Source organism: Megalops cyprinoides, chromosome 11 (assembly GCF_013368585.1).
Source record: "Megalops cyprinoides isolate fMegCyp1 chromosome 11, fMegCyp1.pri, whole genome shotgun sequence".
Taxonomy (NCBI): Eukaryota; Metazoa; Chordata; class Actinopteri; order Elopiformes; family Megalopidae; genus Megalops; species Megalops cyprinoides.
The window spans coordinates 23,666,858-23,679,226 of NC_050593.1; the positions used below are offsets into that span (position 1 = coordinate 23,666,858).

Sequence of the window (12,369 nt, forward strand, 5' to 3'; positions counted from 1 at the left end):
ATATGCTCTATATGGATGCATACGTGAATTTCTTTTAATATCTCTGCAGTGTCATCTTTTGTGAATCAGAAATCAGACCTTATTGCTGTAGTGCTTGGAGGAGGAGAAAGCCATCAGCTGTCCCACTGTATGTTCCCCTATGACACACAGAGAGAATTCTGGTTCATGGAATACGGTGGCTGTGAAAATGGATTATGATTCCAAAAGAATGGTATTGGAATACAGCGTTGATCCTGAATATGTTTTGATACACCATTTCTGTCACAGTCGTAAGATCAGTAAGTGTAAACCTACGTTTTTTTTTTTTTTTTTTTTTGCTACACAGCTCCTGGCTGTTGACTCCATTTGCATTCATCTCATAATCACCACATACTGACAGTGTGAAAGGCCTCAGAGCACTACAGCAATGACCAGCTGACACACTTCTAGCCTTTTGAATCAAAACAAGTCATTTGAAAGTATTGATGAGAAGAAATAGACGCCGTACATTTGACACGACTCTGGTGCTCTGTTTTCTGTGAAAATAACTTAGTTACACATCTCAGGCATTGCGATACAAAGCTCCCCATTAATAATTCATGCTCTCTAAATTCATAATGTATCATCTTGTCCCTAGCAAGTAACATTTGATATTACATTAAAGACCCAGAGGAAAAATTGTTTGCCAGAATCCTATCAAATGATATTTCTAAAAATACTGAGTAACGATTCTCTCAAAGCATTTCTGGACCCTTTTAAGAACCAAGAAGAGGGGGAAAAATATATCCCCTGCTATTTATTTTCTTTGGCGCCACACTCCCATTTGAAAGTCCTCCATTTGATTCTGTGCCTCATTTTTTTTTCCCATGTCCGTGATGTCAATTTTATTTCATCTGAGCGCTTTAAAGCGCGAGTGGCTGCTAATGTCAGGAAGATGGGCACTAATCTGACACATATAGAAATTTACCCTCACCTTTCACGAGGAATTTCAAGAGAATAAAGATCAATTATTTGGCGAATCTGAAGTTGTGTCAAAATCGCTTTCTGCTGTATCCCAGACGTTTTAAGTGGGCCATCTGTCCAAACATCTCCCAGAGTTTTTTCTTTTTTTTTCTGATCATTTCCTCGCCTTATTCATGAGCTGTTGGAGTCCAGCTTTGTAGTCTCCATGTAGCCGGTGCAGTCCACCCCCACTGAATACATCTATGTGCTTGCATAAAATATCTTTCACGGGGGTTGGAAATTCTCTGAACTCCCTTCACATGAATTGCCGACTTTCTGAAGTCCCCCTCCACCCACCCGTGGCCCCCTCTCCTCTTCATTGAGGATTTGTATGCACAAACGGACCTCCGCAGCTACAAAGTACACCACATTATTCTTGATCATTTTTCAGGCCCCCCGCTAAGAGAGTTATGATGAAGGATTCCTTAATGACGCTTTGACTATTAACATTGTTTTAAGTCAATATGTCTCCTTTATTTTCCTGTTCAGTTAGTACAATAAATAATAAAAAATCTCTTAAGCACCTCTAGTGTAATTGGGTTTTTCAGACGTCTCAAAGCCTATATGATTAGACAGCCTAATGTGTCTGTGGCTTCTTTTGTTCTCAAGATGCTCTTTGGCACATTTAGAGATCGGAATCGAGAGCCCAAGAGCCGGAGCATATTTTCACTTGATTTTTTTTTTTTCAAACACCTGGAAGGTTTTTAGTTTTTGAGTCATTGATATAGATTTGATTTTCCCCCCAGTCAGCACATGGAAGGCAGCCCCCCCCCCCCCCCCCCCCAAGCTCAACTGTGTGTTATTGTGTGATGATTTTTTTTTTTTTTTTTTTTTTTTGGGCTTCACCCCTCCCTTCCGCATTCATGTACATGCACACATACATGTACACATACACATGCAAAAAAAACTTTAGCTCAAGGGAAGATGTGTTGAGTATAAGGCTGTATTATCACTAAAATATATGTATGGGTATCTGACCAAGGACTTTGTATGTTGATGATCTCGCGGTAAAAGACACACACCGACATTCAAGGACACTTCCTTTCTTTCTCTCTTGATCTGTCGCCTTGGTGTCTCTACCTCACACTCTCTCTCTTTCTCTCTCTCTCTCTCTCACACACGCACACACACACACACACACACACACACACACACACACACGCATTTATTTGAACATCCTCCTCTCATCTCTGAGGTAGTGACTCAGGCCTCGTTCTGAACACTCTGAAGTCTTCTTTCCCTGGGTGTAGTGACCAGCTTCCCTGTGAAGTGGTGGGAAGAGGAAAAGGGTAGGACACAATGTCAGTGTCACAGTTTCATACCTGGTAACAGTGAATCACTGTGTGACAGGCAGCCTTTTTTGCACTTGGTCATTTCAACATAATGAGCCAACAAATGGATGATGGCCAACTGAACGTGTAAGTGCTCTTACTGGTGAGAAGTTAACTACAAAAAACAAATTCCATTGATTCAGTTGATTAATTATTATAGTAAATGACTTTAGTCTTTTGTAGTGTCTGTGTGTAGGCTCTGCAACCACATCCACGGTTAAATACATGTTTAAATGCTGAGGAAAATGACCCTTTTACATTATTCAGGTCTGAGACAATGTCTGTAGATGCGGAAATTATTTAAATACAAACTCACAATGCCCATGCAAAAAATGTAGTTTGGTGTTTTGTATGTATTTAAAGTTTAATTGATTTCAAACATGTATTCTGAAGAGTAAGAATGATTTTTTTTAGATATCAAATCAATAAGGCCATATAGATCTTTGGTGACAGAGGGGCAGTACAGCACTGAAGTACATTGACCCCTTGGATTATTGTGTCACTGAAGATAGTCCAGCTGCTTTTGAATATAGCACTGGATACTCAGTAGAAGGTGTGAGAGGCATTAACTAAGCATATGTTATTCACACTAAACATTTTAAGGGGACGTGAAAGATATAGTGGTTGGCACAGTGACAGATATGTGAAATGTCAAAAAAACCAAACTCCTATCATTACCGATGACTGTGCCTTTTGGGTACTCTTTGTCTCCTGTCCGCTCAGTGTGCATCCCTAGTCACAGACAGTCAGGCAACTGTGCGACTCAGTTCTCGGTTGCCTTCCGGAGAACAGTAGTCAGTGTGCATAACTGAGATACAAATTCTGAAATGCCCCAAATAATTGTCATTAAGCATTTCCGTAGACATGCTTTTAAACCGCTCGCCAGCCCTGGTCACATGGGCGTCAGTCACCCCTGGGCTAGCGGGACTGCCTTCGCACAGTGGATTGGCATTGTCTGCCGGGCCTCTCCCGTCAACCAGCTCCATGTCCGAGCATTTTGCAGGAGCCGTGTCTGACCGGGTCATGTTTGCGGTATTATGAAACCCACGCCTTAGACCTGCCTGACCCACTGTAGCTATAGGGGCCGTTTTGTGAGAACTCCTGGCCGCCTGCCAAAGATAGTATTTTTGCAGCGGCCCCCCGTGCCGACCGCCTTTGGGAGATACAGATGCAGTGTGTGTTTCAGGGGCTGCCACTCCAAAATGGTTAATCTTACTGATTGCTCACTAAGTAAGCTGTGGATAGACGACTCAGTGCCCCGCGTCACAATCTGTCCTCACAATAGCTTGGGTTCCTGCCAAGACAGCCAATCTGCAAATGGTCCTAGGCTACTTAAAAATTCTGCCTAAGCACCATCGATTGTTTTTTTAATTTCTAGGCGTTTGGCTCACGCCTCTGGGTACATTTGGGTGGGTTGTAATGGTTTTGAATTCTGAAACAAATCACTTTGAATGAATTGATACATGGTATTCAGATTTAACTAGGCACTACAGTAAAGGCAAAAAGGCTGACGCATATGTCAACCAAAGTAAACACTTGAGATGAATTGAAGGAGTGTGGTTGTTTCACATATGTATATTTCTATGAGACTGTATGTGTGTCCGTGAGAGTGTGCATATTTGTTCGAGATTGCGTGCATGCACGTGTGTGTGTGTATGTGTGTGTGTGTGTGTGTGTGTGTGTGTGTGTGTGTATCAGTGACAGTGTGTGCATGCGAGCACACGGGGGTCAGAACAGGCTCAAGTTCCCCATGTAACACCCCTGCCTGTGGGATGCCAGGCTAGTGGGACCGTGGCTGACTGGGAGTGACAGATTCGTCTTGATCAAGTCACTGTTGACACCGTGCCAGCATTGTGTCTGCAGCCCAGAGATGGAGGGCCACTTTACCAGACTGGACCCCGGTCAGCCAGTGCTGCTGGGAGTAGCTGGAGCGGGGCCAGCGTGCGGTCGCAGATTTAGGCTGCCGGCCAGCGCAGGATTAGAGAAAGCCCTTACTGGACGGGGGGGCGGGGGGGGGGATCTTGAGTTTAAGCTCACCCCGTTTTGGGAACGCGAGGAGATGGGCGAGCTCTGCCGAAAGTGAACCGTAACCGAAAAGGAAAAGGAGAAGCAAGCAGCAGGGCAGGCGGGTGTATGAACGTGAATTCTGCTGGAAGGAGACCGGTGTCAGCTCTGCCCTGTCAACCAGCAAGGCATAGGCCCTTCTGCAGCATCATTAAGGAGGAAAAAGAAAAACAGATGAAAATGACCGGATGATGATGTATTTCGAAGAGACGGTGTGTGTAAAACCACAAACAACAAAGTTACTTAATCACGATTTGTAAGCAACATAAAACTTAAGCCAGTATTGTCAATATGAAACAATGTTGCCACGTAATTTCAGTATTTCAGCGCACATACAGTGTGTCAGTATTTGCGGTCATAAACAAGGCAGCACAACACGTTATATTACCACGTTGTGGGGAAATATAAAATGTATGTGTTAAAAGCTTTTTCAAAACTACACATCTACCACAATGTTCTGTCCATCCAGCAAGTGGCAAATTTTCGGTTATGGTTTGTTTAGTTTTGCTGTGATTTTCATTAGGGCTCTCAGAATATTCTGTCAGTAATAATTATCATAAACTGGTTTAATAAAACCTGAACGTCATCTGTGATTGAGATTCAATTCAAAATTATCCTTCAGAGTTCTGGGTCTTTTGCAGTTTAGGGTCTTTGTTATTGTTAATTCTGTTGGGAATAATTCCATTTGACTTCTGAAGAGTTGTGGTCAGCACAGAAAAATTCAAAATGTCCTAAATGACCACAGACGTCCATCAGGCATAAAAAAAAAAAAAAAAAAACAGTTTTTATGAGTTTGTTCTAAATTGGCCCGTGACCCAATTTGGGTTATATTAACTGATTACAGAACTGACTGAAACCTGATACCAGACTTTATCTCCCAGAATGCAGCACGAAAATGGATGTTCGTACCTTGTAATGCATTTCTTGGGTGAGTGTGGGAGCAAGCGGAACGCGAAGGGAACAGCGGATGTATCATGTTTGCTTTTTAATAAACTAAAGCAATATTAAGGAGAGTCATACATCTGGAATGGCAGCTAAACGGATTTGAGAACCTTTTTACAGAGAGAGCACAGAGACTAGAGGTCCATCTCTGCTGCTCTCGACGCCGTGTAACCGATTCACTCAGGGGTGCCATTTTGCGGCTCTGCGCCCATGCCTGTAGCCTACACATGTGTGCCTACATGCCTGCGTAGTTGAGTGATGAATGATGAATGATTCTGTGCATAGGTTCATTTCAGTGCACAGGGAGTCTTCAGGGCGCTCCTGCGCAGCCATGCGTTGCTCCGATGCCGGGGCTGATGTTGCCAGGGGGTGGATAATGTGGGCATTGTTTTTCCAGAGTCTCCAGTGCCCAGCAGGAGCGGAGGAAGTGGGAGCTGTCCCTGGAGCTGGAGAAGGGGGTCCACGCTGTCACTGTCTCCCGCTCGGGATCAACCTACACCGTGAGTACCCCTCCCCACTTACTCACACACACACACACACACAATAAACACTTACCAATCTCCCAACACGTTCATCACTTTGTCTGCACGTCCACATTATTCAATGGCCACCACTCTTCTCCTGCCACCATAGTAATGGATGTCTTTGGACGTGTTTGTTAATAACGAAAGCAGTCTCCTATATTTTGCATGTGTGTGTTCCTGCCACTGTAAAAAAAAAAAAACACACTCTGTCAGTGTTTTGTTCCTCTAAACAGCTTTCACCAATAAGGACCACGCATGTAATATTTATCCTTTTAGCTGGAGCTTAGCAGGGGTGACGGGATGCAGGCATGTGTTTGCGGAGCTGAGGAGACTCTGACAAACTGAGGCACCCATGGGGTTATTTTCCCACTTAGAGCCTCATTACCATGGTAGAATAACAGACAGCCTTTTTACAGCGCTGCATATTTACACCTGAACGTCTGCAGCTGTTTACACAGGTAAACAGGCCTGACAGCTACATCATCACAAAATGATGGGTGGCTTTTTGCAGCGGAGCTGTGAGAAACACACGCCCGAGAAGCAGAAACAGGCCGGAGCTCCCTCCCACACACACTCCCTCAGCACGCAGTGCTTGTATGGATCTCTTTATCTTATCCTTTTTAACGTCAGTTTATGTTTAAGGTCTTCATTAAGCATTCTGTTTCTTGTAACATGCCTTAAAATAAATATAGCAGGACTCCTGACTTTCAACCGTCAAAGTGTAGAAACCTGATTGAGATTAATTATATGGGTGAGAGAAATGGGTTTTCTGAAATACACTGGCTTATTGATAGCATGTTAATAGCATGTGGTTGCTGTCACACAACCACTCCTCTGGTTTTTATCTCATTTAATGTCAAACCATCAGTGTCAATAACATTCAATGACAACTTTTCCCTCACATTATCGGTATCCTTTAGGGAAATCTTTTGCTTTCTAATTAAGTGCATTGGAATTAATCGAGCAGTGTTTCTGCGTTTCTTTCAGAGGAAACACCTGATATTTACAAAAGGGTATCTTTCAAGCATCTCATTACAAAACTCATTAAAGCTGGTTAATTAATTAAAATCAAAGTAATGCAAACTTTGTGACGTATTCGAGACATGTGACATAATTAGCACAATTACAAGTCTGTTTTTTTTTTTACCCAATTACTGGTGGTTGCTTTTACCCTACAAATTTGCAGTGGATCTCTGTATTGGGGCTTGCTCCTCAAATCTCACAGCAGCTATTGTGGTGTCTTTTTTGCCTCATCGTGTTCATTGTGTGCCTGATGTAATGTTAATGTAATTTGCTTGTTTTGATCCCTTTTGAAGGTTTGCCTGAGATTTTCGCCTGTGATTTTTAAAAGTATTTTTTTCTGAATGAGATCCCTTGGAGAACTGTAGCTATAACAACAGAAGGTTGTAGTTGATGTTTGATGGATATTTGGCTCCCAGGTGCACTGTTACACCCTTGAGCGAGACAATTCACCTGAATTGCTTCAGTTAATATTCAGATGTATAACTTGTTGATGTATGAAAAGGGAAACCTTGCAAGTCACACAGTAATTTATTTGTCATGTAAATCAAGAAAGAACGAGAGATCAGGCGTTGAAAGGTAATGGAGAGTGGGTGATATCAGCAGTCTCTCCAGATCAAGGATGCTGTGTGGAAGAAGCTCAAATAGATGGACAAAGCAGGTAAAAAATTCTGTTATACTAAACAAAATTGGTCTCGGAGAGATCTGTGATCCAAAATCAGTATGCTGAGGATGACGTGACCGTCTAGTCTAAATCGCATCCGTAAATGGACATGGAGGTCATGGTGGTTTGGGTTTCCTTTGTGTGTCCAGTGATCCTGCGGTGTCTCTGCTGTCACCTGCCCACCTCCTCTACTGCTATGTGAGTTTTACCTTATTGGCTGGAGACTTGCTGTACTGTGCCTCACTCACGGTTGCTGTCAACATTTCCATGGAGCGGAAACGCTGTCTTTGTGACCGCAGGGCAGCAGGTTCCGTTTTCTGCTGCCGGCTTTTCTGTCTCTGCAGATCCGACTTTTCAAACGAGTCCATGGATTCTGTACACTGTCTTAATACTGTGTAGACTGTTTTGAGGAAAAAAAGGAAATGTGTCTGCTATCAGGTTCAAAATAGGTCACCCGGTAACGAGCAGAAGAGCTGCCTGTTCTTTCCAGATGGGTTATGTCTGTGCATGAAGGTGAGCGCTGAAATATATTCAGTTGCAAAGCGATTTCCCCAAAGCCATTGAGTGGGAGGTGTTCAGTAGGTTTATGAACCAGGCCACGTTTGCAGTTGAAATCAGGGGGGTCCAGCAGTGTTCAGACTCGCTCTGAGCCCACAGCAACTCAGTTGGCTCGTCTGTATTCCAGACACCTTCTGATCGCACTCTTCAGGTGCTGGGAGTGCCTGGCTAATAGGAGAACCACTGCCAGTGATCAGAGCAAAAGTTCATTAGAAAGTTGGGGGTGAAACTGCGCCCGGTGGGCCCGGGCCGCGTTCTGCTATTCTGTTTGTTGTTGCCGTTGTCATAACACGCCAAGGTTGATCTGGGCGCGGAGGCTTACGAGGGGGCTGCGAGCGAAAAACAGCGGGACAATGCAAACAGAAAGAGGTATAATCCCTTCTGAGAAGCACCCCGCTCCAGTGCCTTTGATCTGACTCATCCAGCTCCCTCCAAACTCGCCGACCCCCGTGACCCACCCCCCCTTTCTACCCCCAGTGCTGCCTTCATCAGCTCGAGCACTGTTTCCAGCACATTAGCGAACAACGGTCTCCACGTAAGGGCACTCCTTTGTTAGATCCCATGCCCATTTCTGCCCCAGTCTGTCCTCTCCCATCAGCCCCTTGGGCTCTGATATTTCCAGTGCCAACGTTTCTAACAGATGATGAAAAATGATCCTTATTTTGTGGTATCTGAAATGGTTTGGCATTTAGACTCCCAGAGTCATAGTTTTTTTGTTTGGATTTTCCATGTAACCTTTGTCTGGTGAATGCCAGCAATTTGAGATATGGAGCATGCCTCCATAGCATAAAATGTGCACAAGTTCGTAATGGTTTTTGAATTCTTGCCCCATGTTGGATGGCAGATGCAGCGTGTTGCCCTTCCAGACCTGACCTTTAATGTAAACTCCTTGTTTAAAGATGCCACGTTACATCAAAGCAGCGAGAGTGCACGGGATCACTTCAGATCGGCCCGCAGTGGAGTATGAAACACCAAAGAGGGGGAGAAATGCTTTCTTTGACCTCACCATCAACTCTAGACCTTTTCATTCAGATCATCGGTGGACAGTTTTAAATCCAGCTCTTTTTGCTAGGTGCATTAACCCTTATCGCTGTGGAATGCGCAGTGGGTTTTTAGATCGCCTCTACGGTGGGTTACTGCTGTGAGAACAGTGCTTCTTTTTGCCCCCCCCCCCCCCCCCCACCTTGTGTATGATGATCTAGCAGGTTTGGTGTCACTCTGTGGCTGAATGTTTTCACACGTGTGCGGCCGGGCTGGCTGGCCACAGCTCCGGTCAGCCCACAGTGGGGGAAAAAGCCTCTCAGAGGCAGCGCCACACATGGTCCTAATCAGGGAATCATATGGGCCTGATGATGGTTTGTTACAACAGAATTCGTATCCCGTTCACCCATAACCAGAAGTGGGGGGACTTCAAACGTACTCCTCTCAAAAAGGCTTGGCAAGGTTCACGGTTTTACTGTTGTTTTGAAGTCGGGCTCCTCTTTGACAGAGCAAAATCTTGTATTTACACAACTGGCTCCATGTTGAAAACACCACCCCTCCCCTCTCCCTTTAGCTGCTGGACCCCATCAGTAAATAATGATATCTGGTGGTGTCAGGGAGTGATCTCTTGAACAGAAAAAAGGGCTTCTAGCTTGATGGACCTGGCTGATTTTTTTTTTTTTGTGTAAAGGAACTTAGATGCAGTTTGTGGCCATTTTCCCTCTGTTAGCCAGTGTCCCAGAGGCTAGCTGTAATAGAAGTTAAAGCGGGAGATAAGCCCACTGCCACTGGCAAGCAGTGCAGTAATTGATAGTAGCTCAGTGGCCGGCCAGGCTCTCTGTAATGATTGCTGGTTGTAATGGCTAACTTGAAGGGATGTGTGGGGGACTTGTACGAGAAGATCAATGGCATTGGGAGCACTACAGGAATGTTGTGAACTTTTCTTTCCTTTATTTTATACTCCACTTGGGTTTGATGGCCTTCCTTTAATTACAAATATCAGCATAGCATGCGGTGTGTGATATCCCAGCTAAATGACAGATATACATTTTCAGAGGGCTTCTTTTAAAGTCTCCCATTGAGGACAGGGAGTAATAAAAGAAATAACCCCATGTTCTGTGATGCCATAATATCAGCAGTTAAATGGAAAAAAAAGGAATCAGTTTCCTGGTAAGAGTGGTGTTTTGAGGCCAGCTGTCGAGTCTGTTACTGAGGTCATGAAGCATAAAGATTTTGAGGGATGTAAATGAGGGAAAAAAACATAATCATGTTTAATTACACTTTAGTGGTAGAGTTGGAAATATCTGTTGAAAGATTTTGGCAGGAAAACAAGCTCTGTAGTAGAATCACAGAGAGACACAGAGAGTGTCCTAGAACATAGAACGAAGCAGATACAAGAATTAATGCAATACTTCAAATTCATTAATATTGTTTAGATATTTTTTGTTGCTGTGTTTCTTATGTTAATTTGTTGCTTTATTGTATATATACATATATGTATATATGTAAACCCAGATATTCTGGTACATTTACAAGACATTTATTATGAATTAAAATGATTCAGTGAATCAGTTAATCCATGTTATTTTTTTTCTCTTTCAGCTTTAAATGTTAAATGTTTTTCAGTTGGATCAGTGTCGTCTTTCTCCTTTAATCGTGCGGGGAAACTGACTCACTGTTTGGTTAACAGTCTTCCGATAATTACTATATTTCTGTTGTTTTGGTTTCCCGCATACCTGTGTGTGGCTGGGTGGAGGGCATCATCCGCTGTCACGGCTTTGCTGTCAACTTTCCATTTCCAGTGTGCGGTGTCAAAAAGCGCCGCTGTTATCTCTGCAAGATTCCGATTGCTCGTTATGATGTAAAAATGTGCACAGGGTCGTCATTGTTATAAATGTTATTGTTAATGTTTCTGGAAAATTGAAGCAATTCCCAAATATTTAGCAGCTCTGCTGTTAACCTGGGCGACTGACCTGCTCATGTTGTTATCTTTGTGGTGTGAATGCTAAAGGAACGGCAGGACGTGCTTTTGCTGACGTTGCAGTGGAAAGCGCTAACAGGTTGTATGAAACAAGTCATTAATTTGCAAGTTGAGAATGTGATATGGAGGGATGAAGCATCAGCACTGGCTGGTCTCTGTCAGGGCCTGCGAAAGTGTCTGCCCCATATGAAAAGGAAATGAATATCAGTATATCATACGCATTTCACGCAAATGCATTTCAGTGTCTGTAAACATATAAAGCATACAGTTCAGCCTGCTGCTATTTCAGTAATTGCCGCCCTCAGATGTTGCTTGTAGATTCATGTAAGGCTCTGAATCATCTCAATCAGGGCCCTTGGGGCCTTATCAAAAATGACTACGCCTCTTGAGGTCCTGAGGACTAGAGAGGACTACAGAGATTCGCTCTCAGCATCTGCGTTCCATTCCTCTACCCTTCCATTCAGTATGTAAAACCAGGCTAAACAGCAGCCAACCTCTCTCTCTCCCCCTCCCATTGGTTAGCTGCAGTCCTCACAGCACAAAACCCTTTGGTCCCACTGGCACTCCATTGTGTTGCCAGGTACTGTAGAGGCCTTTGTTTAGAATTACAGTTGTTAATGTAGTCAAGTTGTGATTAGATTTGAAGTGTCAAAAATGTTCGAACAGAGGACCTGGGTTAACCTACCCACCTGCCTCTCTCCACTCCATTTTTTAAATGTGTCAGAGAGAGAAAGAATGAGAGAGAAAGAGAGGGAAGGAGAGGTCAGGATAATCTGACTGCTGAACAGCCGAAGTAGTGCCCAGGAGCACCTGCCTGATTGGAGGACAGCTGCCTTCCGTTGATGTAACCTTGTCACCCTGGCAGAATATACATTATCAGTAGGCCATGCCTATAGGCCATGCAAACACATTTGTACAAGTTTTTGTCGATTAACTAATTCAGAAGTGAGCTTCATTACTTCCCCTTAATTAAGATAACAATGCAAATTCCTTCATTAATGGTGACACAGACAATTTCTCTCCCGCTCCGCGGGGACCAGATTATATGCAGGCCCCGTTGAGCAGGTTGCGAAGTGTCACCGAATATTCAAATGGCATGCTTGTTTAATTGCAGTAAATGTAGCATGTCCGGATAGGTAGAGGAGTTTGGAAGGCTGGTGAGGAGGAGGGGGGGAAGGGGGGGGCGTTCAGGTTGAAGCCCCGAGTTCCCCCCAGGCAGCTGTTCGCAGGTCCCCCGCCACTCCCCAGGGGCGCCCGTGAGACCATGTTGTTGGACCCTTGTCTTTTATGGCAGCAGCAGTAAACATGACAGGCTGTTTGGGT

At 44.0% G+C, this 12,369-nt stretch overlaps 1 protein-coding gene across 1 annotated transcript in view; it reads left to right on the top strand.

The window, feature by feature from the left end:
• The window catches only part of pcca (propionyl-CoA carboxylase subunit alpha), a 123,533-nt gene that overhangs the window by 73,526 nt on the left and 37,638 nt on the right, over positions 1–12,369 (top strand). The window contains exon 20 of the mRNA XM_036541260.1: positions 5,716–5,818. Within this exon, the coding sequence (XP_036397153.1) occupies positions 5,716–5,818 (103 nt within the window). The remainder of the gene's footprint in view (positions 1–5,715; positions 5,819–12,369) is intronic.